At 38.5% G+C, this 17,175-nt stretch overlaps 1 protein-coding gene across 3 annotated transcripts in view; it reads left to right on the top strand.

Moving 5' to 3' along the window:
* The window catches only part of LOC127651622 (ADP-ribosylation factor-like protein 13B), a 44,802-nt gene that overhangs the window by 10,469 nt on the left and 17,158 nt on the right, over positions 1 to 17,175 (top strand). For 2 of the 3 annotated variants that reach the window (XM_052137548.1, XM_052137546.1), the window contains exons 2-3: positions 14,176 to 14,246; positions 14,369 to 14,618. In XM_052137548.1, coding sequence (XP_051993508.1) covers positions 14,176 to 14,246; positions 14,369 to 14,618 — 321 coding nt within the window. Of the gene's footprint in view, positions 1 to 12,579; positions 12,845 to 14,175; positions 14,247 to 14,368; positions 14,619 to 17,175 lie in introns of those variants that run through there. The other variant, XM_052137547.1, reaches the window with a different exon arrangement.

Raw genomic sequence — 17,175 nt, 5'->3', positions numbered from 1 at the left:
ATATATATATATATATATATATATATATATATATATATATTTATATATATACACATACACAAGAGGCAAGTTTGAATAAAACAAGAGTGCATCCATCTGAAGTGTGATAAGAGACATGAAAGATGGGCCGGATGCGCAGTCATTATAAAGCCTTGCTACTGACGACGATCATTATCGGTCATATAATGTTGCAACTGACAAATCAGAATCAAACATTTCAGAGAGACATTCCCGTAATAATATTATATTTTATGTACACTTGATTTCCTAACCTGGCCTTATTCTGCTCTACCTGCTCTGCTTTCCCAGCCCCAAGGGTCCTAGGGCCTGAATGGCTTCCTCTCCGAGCCTGCATTTCATCTACATAATTAATTAATGTAGAGGCTGATGAGTAGTGGATGGCCCTTGCTGTACCAAACAAACAAGCTGGGAACTATCTGGCATCTAGCTATCTACACTTACCATTTTGTGAAACACTAACGTTCCCTTCAACATTAACGTTAGATGGATAGATATGGATAGATAGGGTACCTCTAAACAGGTTCACTAAAACGCCTGGCTACGTTCTACACTCACCTAAAGGATTATTAGGAACACCATACTAATACTGTGTTTGACCCCCTTTCGCCTTCAGAACTGCCTTAATTCTATGTGGCATTGATTCAACAAGGTGCTGAAAGCATTCTTTAGAAATGTTGGCCCATATTGATAGGATAGCATCTTGCAGTTGATGGAGATTTGTGGGATTCACATCCAGGGCACGAAGCTCCCGTTCCACCACATCCCAAAGATGCTCTATTGGGTTGAGATCTGGTGACTGGGGGCCATTTTAGTACTCATTGTCATGTTCAAGAAACCAATTTGAAATGATTCGAGCTTTGTGACATGGTGCATTATCCTGCTGGAAGTAGCCATCAGAGGATGGGTACATGGTGGCCATAAAGGGATGGACATGGTCAGAAAAAATGCTCAGGTAGGCTGTGGCATTTAAACGATGCCCAATTGGCACTAAGGGGCCTAAAGTGTGCCAAGAAAACATCCCCCACACCATTACACTACCACCACCAGCCTGCTCAGTGGTAACAAGGCATGATGGATCCATGTTCTCATTCTGTTTACGCCAAATTCTGACTCTACCATCTGAATGTCTCAACAGAAATCGAGACTCATCAGACCAGGCAACATTTTTCCAGTCTTCAACTGTCCAATTTTGGTGAGCTCTTGCAAATTGTAGCCTCTTTTTCTTATTTGTAGTGGAGATGAGTGGTACCCGGTGGGGTCTTTTGCTGTTGTAGCCCATCCGCCTCAAGGTTGTGCGTGTTGTGGCTTCACAAATGCTTTGCTTCATACCTCGGTTGTAATGAGTGGTTATTTCAGGCAAAGTTGCTCTTCTATCAGCTTGAATCAGTCGGCCCATTCTCCTCTGACCTCTAGCATCAACAAGGCATTTTCGCCCACAGGACTGCCGCATACTGGATGTTTTTCCCTTTTCACACCATTCTTTGTAAACCCTAGAAATGGTTGTGTGTGAAAATCCCAGTAACTGATCAGATTGTGAAATACTCAGACCGGCCCGTCTGGCACCAAAAACCATGCCACCCTCAAAATTGCTTAAATCACCTTTCTTTCCCATTCTGACATTCAGTTTGGAGTTCAGGAGATTGTCTTGACCAGGACCACACCCCTAAATGCATTGAAGCAACTGCCATGTGATTGGTTGATTAGATAATGGCATTAATGAGAAATTGAACAGGTGTTCCTAATAATCCTTTAGGTGAGTGTATATTTCCACCTATTTTCAGTTATTATCAAAGACAGAAAACACACACACACACAAACACACATTTATTTATATATATATATATATATATATATATATATATATATATATATATATATATATATATATATATATAAATAAATAAACGCACAAAACATCTTACAGCTACAAGAAATTAAGGAGGAATTTAGAAAGAAATCATAATCTCTTTACTGGCTGCGATCATCCGATTCCCAAGCTTTCCAGTTCCATCCTTCTGTTAAAATAAAACCAATTATATTAGGAAATCACAGTTAGTGAAAGAGAATGATAAGGGTGCTATCAATGCCTTGGACTTTGAATACATTTTTGGGGCATTTACGTGTGGTTGAAATCATTCTTACTCTATGTGATAGATCTCTAGATTTCTATTTAATAAAATGGGTGGGCCTGAATTTATTTTAAAATGTGATTGAGGTATCTAAGATTCCTATTAAATTATCAAACTTCCACAAAAAACTTCTCCAATACTGTAAAATTATAATTACCCAGAACTTTTCTCCCCATGGATCCACCCTATGGAATAACAGGGTCATTACAATTCATATGAAATCATTGTTTAAAAGTGATTGGTATGAGACTGGTATTGTGTTTGTGAATGATACATTAGATGATAATGGTAACTTTTTGGAACATATTGCATTTTTGCTCAAGTATAATCTTAACCTCACTTTTAGAGAATATAATAATATGTAAAGCAATACCGTTACCAATATTACAGTTAATCCAAAACACACGGATGTATGTGAGAATAAGACTTTCACCAACCTTACCAAATCTAGTAATTAATTAATGTAATTTACATTACAGAAAATGTTATAACAAATGTATTCATATAACAAAATATTTTTGGATTATAATAGAGGATTGTGTGTACAAATTCCAAATATGAATGCCTTGTCCATAGATAAACCACATTTTAAATTCATCAAATGGCCCATTTCCCCTGAAGTCAAAGAGACTCACTTTAAAATTATTTATAAAATATATCCGGTTGCTGACTTTCTTAGAAAGAGGTTTAAATTGGAAGTATATCCCTGTGTATTTTGTGAGGCAGCTGATGAGACTCTGGAACACTTGTTCTTTGTATGTCCTATAGCCAAAAGCTTCTGGTCTGATTTACATAATTGGCTGTCATTTAAGATTGATGACATCCCGATATTTGACATAAATCACAAATTCTCTTTTATGGATAATGTATATTCATCCCTATATGATTGTCCTCGTGGGTAAATATCATTCATTATAGTAAGTGGAAATATTCAAAGCCTTCTTTTTCATGGTTTATGAATGATTATACATTGTATTTTCCTCACTGAAATAAGTAAAGTCTTGTAAAATTGCAAGAAAGATGTGTAGTGATATATCCAGACAGTTGTTTCGATAAATATCCACTTGTATGCTACGTCTAAAGGATGCTTTTATTTAAAAAATTATTTTTTAAACCAATACCCTCTTGTTGTTTGCTATTTGTTGTTCAGTATTGTGTATGTATTTTCTTTCATTTACACTGACAATAACTGTATTGTTCCAATTGATGTATATTTCTTATTTCTCCACTAAGAGAGTTTTGTATGTTTTTTTTTCTTGTCCAATAAAAAAAGTTCCCGCTTTCTATGGAGCTAAAAGAGTCTCAATAAAGATAAATGCACACACTACATTCACATATGCACACACATGATTCATACATGCACACACAGGATTCATACATGCACACACAGGATACACAAATGCGCACAAAATTCACAAATGCACGCACAAAATTTAAAAAGCACAGAAGATTCACAAATGCATAAAAAAAATCATAAATGCACACAAAATTCATAAATACACACACAATTCAGAAATGCAAACAAATTTTACAAATGCACACAAGATTAAGAAATGCACAGGACAAGATTCAGAAATGTATTTCTGATGCACGCACAAATATATCTTGATTTACAAACTTTTTGCGGTCTGTGAACTTCACTGCATTTGTGTGTGAATTTTGAGACTCCCCTGACTTGGCTCGACACACAAATGCCTTTTTTTAAACAAGAAATGATCTGGAACCAATCAGATATCTCCCTTGTTTTAGCCAATCACGAGAACGCACCCCACGTGGGGGATTGAGCCAATCACATGAACACGTTCACACAGCGCGTGCATGTGGTGCGGGCGCGTTCACGGTCATTGTCACTCAGTTGAGACCTCAACATGGCTTCTGGCAATGACAGGGGAGCGGTAAGTATAACTTAACGTGTTTAGCTAGTTATAGCCCTGTTATGAGATGTTGTTTAATTGTTAATGTTAACCGGTTTATTTGTGCAACTAGGCTAACGTTAGTATCTTTCCATAAAGTTGAAATTCTTGTGAATTAAGTGACTGTTTGACAGGGTCTGTCGCCCCAAGCCGAGGTAGCAGCTCGGGCTTTTGTGCAGTTATTGGCCCGGGAGCTGTCCTTGGCTCCAAACGCACCGAGAGAGAGTACAGCAGCAGTCAGGGCTGGAGGCAGTGCTCCTCTGCCGGTTAGCGATGGTAGGGTGAGACAGGCTATGAGAAGGTGATCCATTTAACTTAGTATTTCTACATTTGCTAGTAAAGTATAAAGAGAGACCATAGTCCCTCATCTAACTATTCTTATTGCCCTCTGTCTGGTAGGGTTGGGAATCTGAACTCAAAAACTAATTTTATTTTGGGGGGTGTTCCATGCAGGTGCTGAACTTGTCCCAAACTTTATTTCAAATAGCTTAATTGGCATGAATGTTTAGGTGAAGAATGTTGCTAAAGCAGAAATTCACATACAAATTTACATTTGGTGCTTAAGAAAAGATTAATCAGTCCTCCAAAGTTTTTGGTACATAGATAAAGCATTGTGCAAATCTTTTTGTCTTTCCCACATCAGGCAGTTCCCGAGTATGTTTAATACTGATCACCTCATCGTGTTTCAAGTGGTCTGGTATACTTAACATCCTCTTCCCAAGGCCAGCATGGGCAAGTTCTAGCTCTTCTGAGCCCTTTGGTGTTAACTGACTGGGTTCCGAAAGGACATAAATATTTTCACAATGCAAGGGGCAGGGGTCGAGAATCGTCGTTTTCCTCTTGGCTGATCAGTATTAAACATACTCGGGAACTGATGTGGGAAAGACAAAAAGATTTGTAGGGAAAACAGATATTTTTGTGTTTCGTTTAATTTAAATAATAAATAATTAAAATAATTTCAATAATTTAAATAATGTCTCAATAACAGTATAAAATACACTAACGCTATTCATTACTGTTCCAGACACCAATATTAAATGTGTCAGAATAATATTATTCACTGTCAGTAAAGTAAACATGTGTCACTTAATAAACAATACATAATGCTTTATCTATGTACCAAAAACTTTGGAGGACTGATTAATCTATTCTTAAGCACCAAATGTAAATTTGTATGTGAATTTCTGCTTTAGCAACATTCTTCACCTAAACATTCATGCCAATTAAGCTATTTGAAATAAAGTTTGGGACAAGTTCAGCACCTGCATGGAACACCCCCCAAAATAAAATTAGTTTTTGAGTTCAGATTCCCAACCCTACCAAACAGAGGGCAATAAGAATAGTTAGATGAGGGACTATGGTCTCTCTTTATACTTTACTAGCAAATGTAGAAATACTAAGTTAAATGGATCACCTTCTCATAGCCTGTCTCACCCTACCATCGCTAACCGGCAGAGGAGCACTGCCTCCAGCCCTGACTGCTGCTGTACTCTCTCTCGGTGCGTTTGGAGCCGAGGACAGCTCCGGGCCAATAACTGCACAAAAGCCCGAGCTGCTACCTCGGCTTGGGGCGACAGACCCTGTCAAACAGTCACTTAATTCACAAGAATTTCAACTTTATGGAAAGATACTAACGTTAGCCTGACCCTATTAGCATGCAGACGCGCTAGCGTAGTTCAGCTAGCTCAGCTCGCTAGCTTAAGTTGATAGTTGCACAAATAAACCGGTTAACATTAACAATTAAACAACATCTCATAACAGGGCTATAACTAGCTAAACACGTTAAGTTATACTTACCGCTCTCCTGTCGTTGCCAGAAGCCATGTTGAGGTCTCAACTGAGTGACAATGACCGTGAACGCGCCGCACCACATGCACGCGCTGTGTGAACGCGTTCATGTGATTGGCTCAATCCCCACGTGGGGTGCGTTCTCGTGATTGGCTAAAACAAGGGAGATATCTGATTGGTTCCAGATCATTCCTTGTTTAAAAAAAGGCATTTGTGTGTCGAGCCAAGTCAGGGAGTCTCAAAATTCACACACAAATGCAGTGAAGTTCACAGACCGCAAAAAGTTTGTAAATCAAGATATATTTATGCGTGCATCAGAAATACATTTCTGAATCTTGTCCTGTGCATTTCTTAATCTTGTGTGCATTTGTAAATTTTGTTTGCATTTCTGAATTGTGTGTGTATTTATGAATTTTGTGTGCATTTATGATTTTTTTATGCATTTGTGAATCTTCTGTGCTTTTTAAATTTTGTGCGTGCATTTGTGAATTTTGTGCGCATTTGTGTATCCTGTGTGTGCATGTATGAATCATGTGTGTGCATATGTGAATGTAGTGTGTGCATTTATCTTTATTGAGACTCTTTTAGCTCCATACTTTCTGTCTGTTCTCGTCTAACAACAGCCAATCACGAGAGAGTCGAAGAGATGCAGCCAATCAATACAGTATTTGGTCAGCAGCCAATAGCATTTGTTAACAGAAAGGCTTGGGCCCCGCCCCTGAGTGTCAAAACCGACTTGTGTTGTGTGCAGAAAATAACTTGCTCGTGTGTACAGATCTGCGCGCGCGTTTGCAGAAAAGAACTCGTGCGTGCGAAAAAAAGGAATCGCGCGTGAGTACAGTTCTTCGCGCGTGTGTGGGACTTGTTAATTTGTGTGCACAATCATATTTTTTGTGCTCTAGTTTGTGATTTGCAAGTTCTGCAGGTTTAAATTTTACGGCTCACACTGTTGAAATTCACTTGCGCGCTGTGTTTATGCGCTTGCGCTGTTTTGTCCAACTTTTAACGTCATACGTGTGCGCAAGTGTTTTATTCTTGTAGCAAAATTTTATTTGCACAAGCAGAGGTATATTAAAAAGCTACCCAGGCTCACCGAGTTCTTAGTTGATGTGGAGTACTTGGTCAAATCTTTAAAATGGCTCACGAATAAGAAATGTTCTTATTTTTTAAGGTATTATGAGAATATTTTTGTATGTGCCATGAACTAGGATATATATATATATATATATATATATATATATATATATATATATATATATATATATATATATTATATATATATATTTATTTATTTATTTATCTTATATTATTATTGCCTTTTTGTATATGCCATTTATAAATGTACAACTGTAATTCTTTTGCCTTGACAATAAAAAAAAAATGCAAGTGTCAATAATGCGTGCGAGGGTTTAAAACGCGCAAGTTCTTCCTTTTTCCTCGTATGGCTTTAATCTATCGCGTGTGCGTGCGTCAATAACGCGCATGGATTAATGGCGTTGAAATGCCTTCATAGATTTGCACTTTTTGCACCAAACTAAGCTGATTAAAGCTCCTGGTGAAGGTGAAATAAACGACTGCACTTGCATTGTCAAAATAAAAACCCCAGTTTAGGGTGAAGTAAATAGGACAGAAATAAACTGGCAGCCAAACGTTTGGAATAATGTACAGATTTAGCTCTTATGGAAAAAAATGGGTACTTTTATTCACCAAAGTGGCATTCAACTGATCACAGTTTATAGTCAGGACTTTAATAACGTGAAAATTACAATTTGAAAAATAAATTCAGAACTTCTTTAACTACTTCAAAGAGTTCTCATCAAAATATCCTCCACATGCCGCAATGACTGCTTTGCAGATCCTTGGCATTCTTGCTGTCAGTTTGTCCAGGTGCTCAGGTGACATTTCCCCCCATGCTTCCTGTAGCACTTGCTATAGATGTGGCTGTCTTGTCGGGCACTTCTCACGCACCTTACAGTCTAGCTGATCCCACAAAAGCTCAATGGGGTTAAGATCCATGGCACTCTTTTCCAAATCTTTGTTATCCAATGTCTGTGTTTCTTTGCCCACTCTAACCTTTTCTTTTTGTTTTTCGGTTTCAAAAGTGGCTTTTTCTTTGCAATTCTTCCCATAAGAATGTGCCTGTACCTTTTGAGTCTGACTGCAAGGGGAGAAGGGGCTTCTAACTGACCGCCTGGAGCGGTCAGGGCCACTGCCAGGGGCGGAGGAGTCCCCTATTGGCCGCTGAAACGCGGCGGGGTCTGAGACCGCTAACCATGAGCAGGGAGGGGCTCGCTGCCGACCGCCTGGAGCGGGAGAACCGCTGCCAGGGGCGGGGGAGACCCCTTCTGTTCCCCGAGAATGCGGCGGGGCGTTCCGTCCACCAGGGGCTGGAGGACTGCCTCCGATCCGCCCTGAGAGGCGTGGCTGTCGTCCATTAGAGGGTGGAGGAGAGGCCGGGGAACAAGCTGCGGCGTATCGGAGATGTGGCGAGTAAGTGTTTTCTCGTTTAAATTTTTCAGTTTTTTTGGGGGGTACTACACTGTTACAGGAAGTACCCCCCCATTTTTTATATTTCTGTTTCCCTCCCCTTGGCCCTCTCTCATCCAGGGAGATAGGGATGACCTGCCGGCAGACGGGGCTTAGAGAACGCCCAGGGAAAGAGGGGGGGTGTACGTCATGCCGGGGGCTCCCCTGCCTGAGAAAACGAGGGAGGAATATGACAGGGCGGAGGGCGGGGCCGGGTCATGATTATACACACCCAGTCCCTTATCAGGCTAATTAAGCCTCCGAGAGGGATAAAGGCCGATTGCGGACGGTGGTGTCGTCGTGTGTGTTTTGTCTTTTAAGTTTATCATTAAAATATTATTTATATTGACAAGCCGGTTCTCACCTCCTCTTTTCCATTGAACTGCTTTACACCTTCATTCCTCAAAACAATGATTGACTTTCAAGTTTCTAGAGAAAGCTGTTTCTTTTTTTGCCTTTTTTTCTTTTTTTTTTTACCTCATATTGACCTTAAGACATGCCAGTCTATTGCATACTGTGGTAACTCAGAAACAAACAAAGACAAAGTTAAGCTTCATTTAACGAAGCAAATAGCTTTTAGCAGTGTTTGGTATACTGGCAAGTGATTTTCTAGTTCCAAATTAGCAATTTAGCATGATTACTCAAGAATAAGGTGTGATCAGTTGAATGCCACTTTGGTGAATTTAAGTACCAATTTCCTTCCAAAACAGCAAAATCAGTACATTATTCCAAACTTTTGGCCACCAGTATATATACATTTTCTTTAACATATCCTGAAAATAATAATAATTCAGTATTATATTATAATAATAAACTTGACTGAGTTCCACAGTAATAATTTAGTACTCTGAAATATCCACAGTAGTTTTTGCACACCTTGTTCATTCACCAAAATACATTTTAATAAATATATATGAAGGTAAGATTTTTATTAAGCTTCCATATAATCATTGTATTTTAAATATAAGTATAAATGTGCAAATCAATGAAAATGTTTCCATTTTACTCTACCTTCATAATTTTTAAATAGATTATTTAATGCCTTTGTAATATTAATTCTACTTGACTAAGGTGGCTGTTTAGATTAAATGATGATTCCTCTGAACACTGAACAAAAAACAAACACTTATGCTATTTCAGAGCAAATACATAATTATCTTTGCAAAAATTAAATCATGTGACCATATACTTTTGAAATGTTATGCGCATCAAAGGCTTCAGCTGCAAATTTCAAATTTACGCAATTAATCGCATGTCCCCGTAAGATTCCTGAGAAATGCAAGCTTGTAGTACCACCTGTTACTCCAGAGGGCAGTAAGTGAAACTTCAGCTGTATGAAAATGCACAGTTTATACAGTGGAGAAAACCACCTTCAGCAGCAACAACACAGACATGCGTTACGTTCTTGCATTCAAAACACTTGATGGAGCGCAAATCCGAACTAAGTGATCTCAAGATGTGTTAAAAGATTGAGCATTAAAATATATTTAACTTGACACAGTGACCTAAACATTTTATGTTTATGATGCGACGCACCCGAGATGCTACACAAGCATGTCTGACGCAGATGTAAATTGATGGGTCCTTAAACAAGCCCTCATAAAAAATCTCCAACTGATTGACAAATTCACTTGTGAAAGGGAATATGGTAGTAAACAATACATTGTATTCTGAAGCCACTTTTTGTATTCTCTTATCAATGATGAACTCTTCTGCCACAAGAATTTAATGCATTTGAATTATCTGATTATTTTGTGTGTGTGTGTGTGTGTGTGTGTGTGTGTGTGTGTGTGTATGTATATATATATATATATATATATTTGTTAAATATTTAAAGATAACTATGTATAATTTTTTTCATCATTATATATTGAATTATTGTTATATGAGGGGCTTTCTCACCAAATATTTGTATATGCAATTAATCGCGATTAATTAATCGGGACACCATGTAATTAATTCAATTAAAATTTTGTAATCCATTGACAGCCCTAAAATATATATATATATATATATATAATATTATCGTACAAAAATATAGAAGTGGTTCACATATTCCCCTATTATTTTGTCAATTTCTATGGTCTGATGTTCTTATATGGGCCATTAGCAATAAGGTTGTCTAAGGGGGGTTCAGACGCATTTGTGCGAATTTGTTTCAGCACCCATATTAACAGATGACACTATTTACACTGCAAGCATGAGTTGCGAGGTAACGTGTCACAGAAGCATCCCAGACACGGCAGTGTGCGGATGGAGCGGGATTCTATTTTTGCTGCGTGGCTCACGCTGAGCTCAAAAGCTCTTGGTGCTGTACAACACTAAAGTAATCAGGAGTTTATCGAAAATACACAAAAGCATATCAAAAATATTCAAACCAAACCTATAGTACGCTACAATTTATATGTCTGCATGCAAGTAAACTGAATAAACTAACTATACTGCTTGATATTTTGCCATTCTGTGTATGTGCACAGTATAGACGCAACATTAACCAATCACAACCAAGTGTGCCGATAAAGTGCACGTGACTGCCTGCTGTCATCCTTGAATCAGCAATAACCTCAGCGTATTGTGACCTTATTAAAGAAAACATTTGGCGTAGGACCCCATGGATAACTTTCACATCCAACGTGACCGCCCCACTCACGATGTGTGAACATGCCATGAGATGACAAAAATTATAAATCTTTTAAAAATCTAGTTCAAAACATGTGTATCACCTTTGTAGAAATGTAATATTTCTGTTCTTGTTGGTTTCATATAGTTTTGAAAAACATTTATAGGTTTTTCTTAAAAAATAGAATGAAAAAAAAAGCAGATTGGTATAACCAAGTAAAAGTTATTTTCTTTGGGTTGCTCCCAGGGGGTGTAAAAAGTACTCTGAAATTATACTTAAGTTAAAGTATGGATACTGAGTAAAAAGTTTACCAAAAAAAAAAAACAAGTTTTTATTACTTTACACCCCTGGTTGCTCCATTTGACCTGAACAAAATGTGCCTTTTCATAACTTTTATAAAACTTCACACACTGTCATTAGGATCTAAAGTCTAAATATAAAATTCTCCCTCATTTATGTTTTTTTTGTTTGTTTATTTTATATTGTAGTACAACAGAATGGCTTCGTGCATGCTGGTTCCACTACCTGACTTAAATTTGGGTGACTTTTCACATTTGAATTTTAAGTTTTTCAAATATTAATATTATTTTAAAATAAAATTGATTCTCCACTTATTTAAAAATAATAATACAAAAGGATTATTCCAAACTACATGTCAGCATTTCGTTTTAAGAATTTTAGCTTTCAATGGATCTTTTATTTCTTTTACTTTAAGTCCAAGGGTCATCCCCACCTTGCTTGACGTGGGAGGCAGAAGGGTAAATACAACAACAAAACAAAATAGGCAAGGGATAAAGGCCAACACAGAGTGACAGAGATAGAGAGAGAAAAAAAACTCACTCACCGGTTCTCTGATGCAGCGTCATGTGGTCCCTGATCACTCTTACACCCTCTCTGGCAGTCGCCAGCGACTCCTCCCCGGGCGGACTGGAGTCCCCAGCGGATAGAACCCCAGCGGATAGAACGCCCCTCCGCATTCTTGTGGGGACTCTCCTCCACCCCTGGCAGTGGCCCTACCGCTCCAGGCGGTCAGGGAGACACCTTCCCTCCTCCCCTCATGGGCGGCGGTCCTCTTGACCCCTCTGCATTTCTTGGGGACGGCAGGGCACTCCTCCGCCCCTGGCAGCGGCTCCATCGCTCCAGGCTTTCGGGGAGTCCAGTTCTCACAGGCCGTTCCCCGCGGTCGGCTACTCCGTCCCTTGGCGGATGGCAGCGGCGCTCCCCTGGGTAGACGGCAGTGTCGAGGGACGGGCATCCCTCCTCCCTCCCAGGTTTCGGCATCAATGCAAAGCGGGTTAAGGGAAAGGAGGCGAGAACCGGCTTGACAATAATTAATGAAGAAATAAAAGAAAAACACACAAACATAAACACAGAGCAGCTGCATGTTATTTTGTGGCACTACCGGGCGTGCGTTGTTCCAGCCCGGCCCTGCCCTCCTCCGCTCTACACTCACATCACCTGCTGTCTCTGATGCTTGATAAGCCTAAATCTGGGTCAATTGTCTGTATGCACTGGACATCTCTGTCCCTAATCAGGGCTCCTAGCACAGAGGTGAAGGCAAATTATCAAAAATATTGGCTTCATTTGATTGGCCGAACAGTGTGTCCTCCAGCCCCCATCTCAGATCTTGTTTGGCTTTAGTAGAAATCCCCAGCTAATCCCTCAGCTACAGAGCTGACCAAGGGCCGGAAGAGAGACAAGAGTGTGTCTGTGGACTAAAACAACTGAAGATAAGGAAAAGCTTGCTAGCATCTTGCCTTATTCCCGGTATCGATGAAGGCCTCCTGGCTGCAGAGAACTGTCACCTGGATAGTGTGTTTGATGTCACTGCGGCGCAAGTGCCGCAGGTATCTGTTTGTATGTATGTGTTTGGTAGTGGGATGGATTTTAGATTGGAATTGATGGTCGCTGCAAGGTTTGTTTATTTTTGTCTGGACCATGTGTTTGTCTGACATTTCTTGAGAATTATATATAGGTTGCTGGGTAGATCAGGGTGTTGAAAAGGGTGTGTTATTCCATAAATGCCTTGCTATGAATAGTAAGTAATGTATTTTCTTTCATGGAATTCTGGAAGGTTAAACGGCTGACTCCACAGCCCCTGATTGCTTATCATAGAATTGATATTTTTAACTCTATTAGTGTAGGATAAGGCAGCATTATTTACTTTGTATATTTGTATGTTTGTGTGTGGTACACTGAATCATCCTGTTTTTATCCTTGTGTGTTTTTACCAGTAAAGAGAAGATGCATTATTATTAGGCTTAGCTTGTACAGGTGTGAATCTTCACTGGTCTCACGATTCAATGTGATTACGATTCAAAGGGTAACGATTCAATTATAAAACGATTCTCGATGCATCTTGTCCTTCAATATCTTTTTCCTTTCAGCTTTTTATTTAACAGCTGTTTTAAAAATCAGAATGTGTCACATTAAATAAACTGGCCTTTTACATTCAGTATGAGCTGTGAACAAAACAAGGATCATCCACAAGATTAAATAAATGGTTCTATAGTTTAAATGAGTATCACAGTTTTTCAGTTTCTTTCTTTAAAACTATATAAAAATCTCTTAAAATTACAAATAAAATAAAATGCACTGAATACGATTACTTCAACTGATTTATATTATTATTTTTATTTTTGTTTAAGCATTGTAAATAATTTAATAGTATTTAATTATTATTTAAAATGAACCAATGCCATGCTATTCATTTTCATTTTTAAGCACAAGTGGAAGTTGCTGGTCCACGATGAGAGATATATCTGCTTCTAATTGAGTGCAGCTGTCAGCTTCTCCTCTCCTCACCTGCACAGGTGATAGTAAAGCGGTTTAAATAGCGCAGTTGTGGCTTCAGAAATGTATCAAGCATCCTGTATGCACTGTTCTATCTGTTTGAAACCTTTATCATCAGGTGTGCGCACTGTCCTGACAAACGAGTGACGGGCAATGACAAAAGCCAATGAAATGGAGAGCGTGCAAGAGTAGAAACAGGCATCAACAACATCTCTTTTAAGTGCATTAACGTTAAGTTAATTAACTTAACGCCTTAATAAACTCATGAATTCCTCGTTCTGACTTCAGCACTCATCATTTACATTTCTCATTAGAGTCTTGACTTATGGGAAGTGGTCTGGTGGGTGACAGATAATTAAATTAAGCTATATCTGTCTTCTTACAGGAAAGTGACTCTTGTAATGGTTGGATTGGACAATGCAGGAAAAACAGCCACTGTCAGAGGTATCCAGGGAGGTACATTTTCACTTTTGAATTTTCTTGAGAATTTTGTTATGCTGTTCAGTATTAAAATAATAATTTTTTTTTTTTTTCAAGCATTCCATATCATTCTCACAATGTGTATGTTTCTGTCATAGAAAGCCCTTCAGATGTAGCACCTACTGTGGGCTTCTCAAAGGTTGACCTGAAGCAGGGGAAATTTGAGGTCACAATCTTCGATCTAGGTGGTGGGAAGCGTATTCGTGGCATCTGGAAAAACTACTACTCAGAATCTTATGGAGTGGTGTTTGTTGTAGACTCCAGCGATGTCCAGAGGATCCATGAGACCAGAGACACAATGGCTGAGGTCCTCCGCCATCCCCGTATTTCAGGCAAACCTGTATTAGTGTGAGTTTTTTTTCAAAACTTGACTTGTTCTTTTTGTTGAACTTGACTTGATGGCCGATCTGCAAAGTTCTTCAAACATGAAATATGATATGGACTTCAACACATTTCTTGTAATTTCATATTAGCCCAAATCAAAAGAACATGGTATCATTTTGTAAAAAATAACAAAATGTTAAATAAATAAATCAGATAACTTTGTGATCTCAGCTCACATTTTTATTATTTTTTGGATTCCAATCAACTTGAATAGGCCTATTATATTATTGTAATATAATTCTTTGGTATTATTATTATTTACAGTATTAGTATGATTCTGTAGTTATTTCTAAACTTGCATGCAGCATTGCCATGCAGCCTTAACCTCTTATTTTGTCAGAGAACTGAAGAAAGACCTTAATGGTTTTGTGTGTAGTTGACAACAGCTCTGTGCTCCTCATTCTAAATATGGTGAAATGCCCTCATCTCCTCGGTTGACAAAACCACAGTGTCATGGGCTTACTTTAGATTTGTTTTTTTAACTTGCTTTGGGTCAAATATGTTTGAAATTATGCAAATGTGCATGTAAAGTTAAGCTGGAGCACTTTAAATATGAGTTTTTGAACTGCATGAAGTTAACTGACCTCTGAGGACATCTGTTCATTAATGCTGCACGATAAATCATATCGCAATCGCGATGTCAGCCTGTGCGACTATATGACGGTAAAATGCTGCGATTATATTAAATAAGTGGCATGTGTGGACTTGACAGCCCATTTTCTCTGAAAGCTGTTTGCCCATTTTCTACACCGCTAATAAAAAGATGTCCAGTCAGTCACAGTTTAGGGAGTGGCACATGTGGTCATCTCATGTGGGTTTCTGGTGTGCAGCATGGAAATCAGGTGAAGATGGACACCGAGCAGACCGACACTGAACTGGTGGCCAGAAAAAATAACACCGATCATAGCTTGGTGCTATATCTATATTTCATCCTTAATTCAAGTTCATATTATATGGGAGCGTGCCAGGTAAATAAACACAAACTCCAAAACTGTCATTCTCGGTGTGGTCAGAGCCGCTTCAACCAGTCACGGAACAGACACAATCTGAGCGGGAGTCGATATAAAGTTCTGCCGGGTGATGCGCACTATAACACGGAGACGCTCGTCTCTCACCCCCGCTGTCTGCAGCTTGCAACGTGTAGCATCATTGATGAGATCATTATGATAAGATCAATCTTATGTGAAAAACAACACTAAAATGACAACAACAATAAAATCTTATTTTCATAAAAATTTGTATGTTCTTATTTATTGTTCTATTTTATTTAGGTGTAATATTGAGAAAATAACAAGTTTGCAGTAATGCAAAGATGTTATTATTTAATTTTGTAACACTGTAACACATTTAATTTGAAAACACTGCATTTATAGTTGTTGTTGCTAGTTTGTATGTTTGAGTTGAGAAATACACATTTCAGCATTATCAGTAATCTATTTGTGCATTTGCCTTGATAACCAGGCAAATTGACTTTATTATATCGCAATCGCATATCGCAATATTAGCCTCAATAATCGCAATATGACATTTTCCCCAAATCGTGCAGCCCTACTGTTCATAGAACCGTTCTGAGACTACTGAAAACACTGTATCATTAGCCTCATGTGTGCTATGTTTTTCAGAGTGCTTGAAAGTGAAAGAGATTTTCAACAGATTTTCAAATTGTTTTAAACAGGTCATTAGCGAACTTCTGAAGAGAACATGATAGGTCACTTGAGGTGAAAATGGACTTCTAAATAGTTTGTGATTTGTCCTCTCATCTGTAGAAACAGCCAATAGTAACAGTGAATAACAATTTGCAACTTTACCTGAGTTTACCTGACTAATTTTGCTTACTAGCTCACTAACACTGCAGATTGTTATGCTTCATTACCAGTAAGAGGCACAAATCATGATCATAGTGAAAAAAACCTTTACTTGTGCTGCCCTGCCCAACAAATATAGAGTATTACAATATACAACAAATATACAGAAAATGTATGTACATGCTAATGCTATATGCAAATTTGTGTGTGGAAAGGTGTGGTTAAGTATCCATGGGTAAAGGATGGTTAGTGCCACATATCATTATGATCTGGATACACTTTGGAAATAATGGAAAATGCGTTTGTACAGGTGGCTGGGGTCTAAAGCTTTTTCTGTTTATTGTCTTGTTCTGCTTTGTGATTATATCCTACATGTTGGGTAGCACAACCTTGTTGATAAATTCCTTTGCAAGTCTTGACAGTTTTGTGTGGTGCAGCTTCCCTGCCAAGCAGTTATACTACCTGTCAGAACACTTTCAATGGTACATCTGAAAAAAGATCCAGCCCATCCTCAATTTCATCAGGTTCCTGAGATAATATAGGTGTTGAGGTGTCTCTATCAGTGTGAACGGCTCATGTCAAGTTATTGATTGGCACCTTGTTCTTGCTTATATTCAGTAAAAGAGAATTATCCTGACAATACCATGTCAGATTCTTCTCCTCAACACTCTTTGTGATCAGGCACATCACAAATGTGTAGGAGCTGTTAAACAGCT

Source organism: Xyrauchen texanus, chromosome 11 (assembly GCF_025860055.1).
Source record: "Xyrauchen texanus isolate HMW12.3.18 chromosome 11, RBS_HiC_50CHRs, whole genome shotgun sequence".
NCBI classification, from domain to species: Eukaryota; Metazoa; Chordata; class Actinopteri; order Cypriniformes; family Catostomidae; genus Xyrauchen; species Xyrauchen texanus.
Note: the sequence above shows the minus strand (reverse complement) of the source record. Positions and strands in the feature narration are given on the sequence as shown.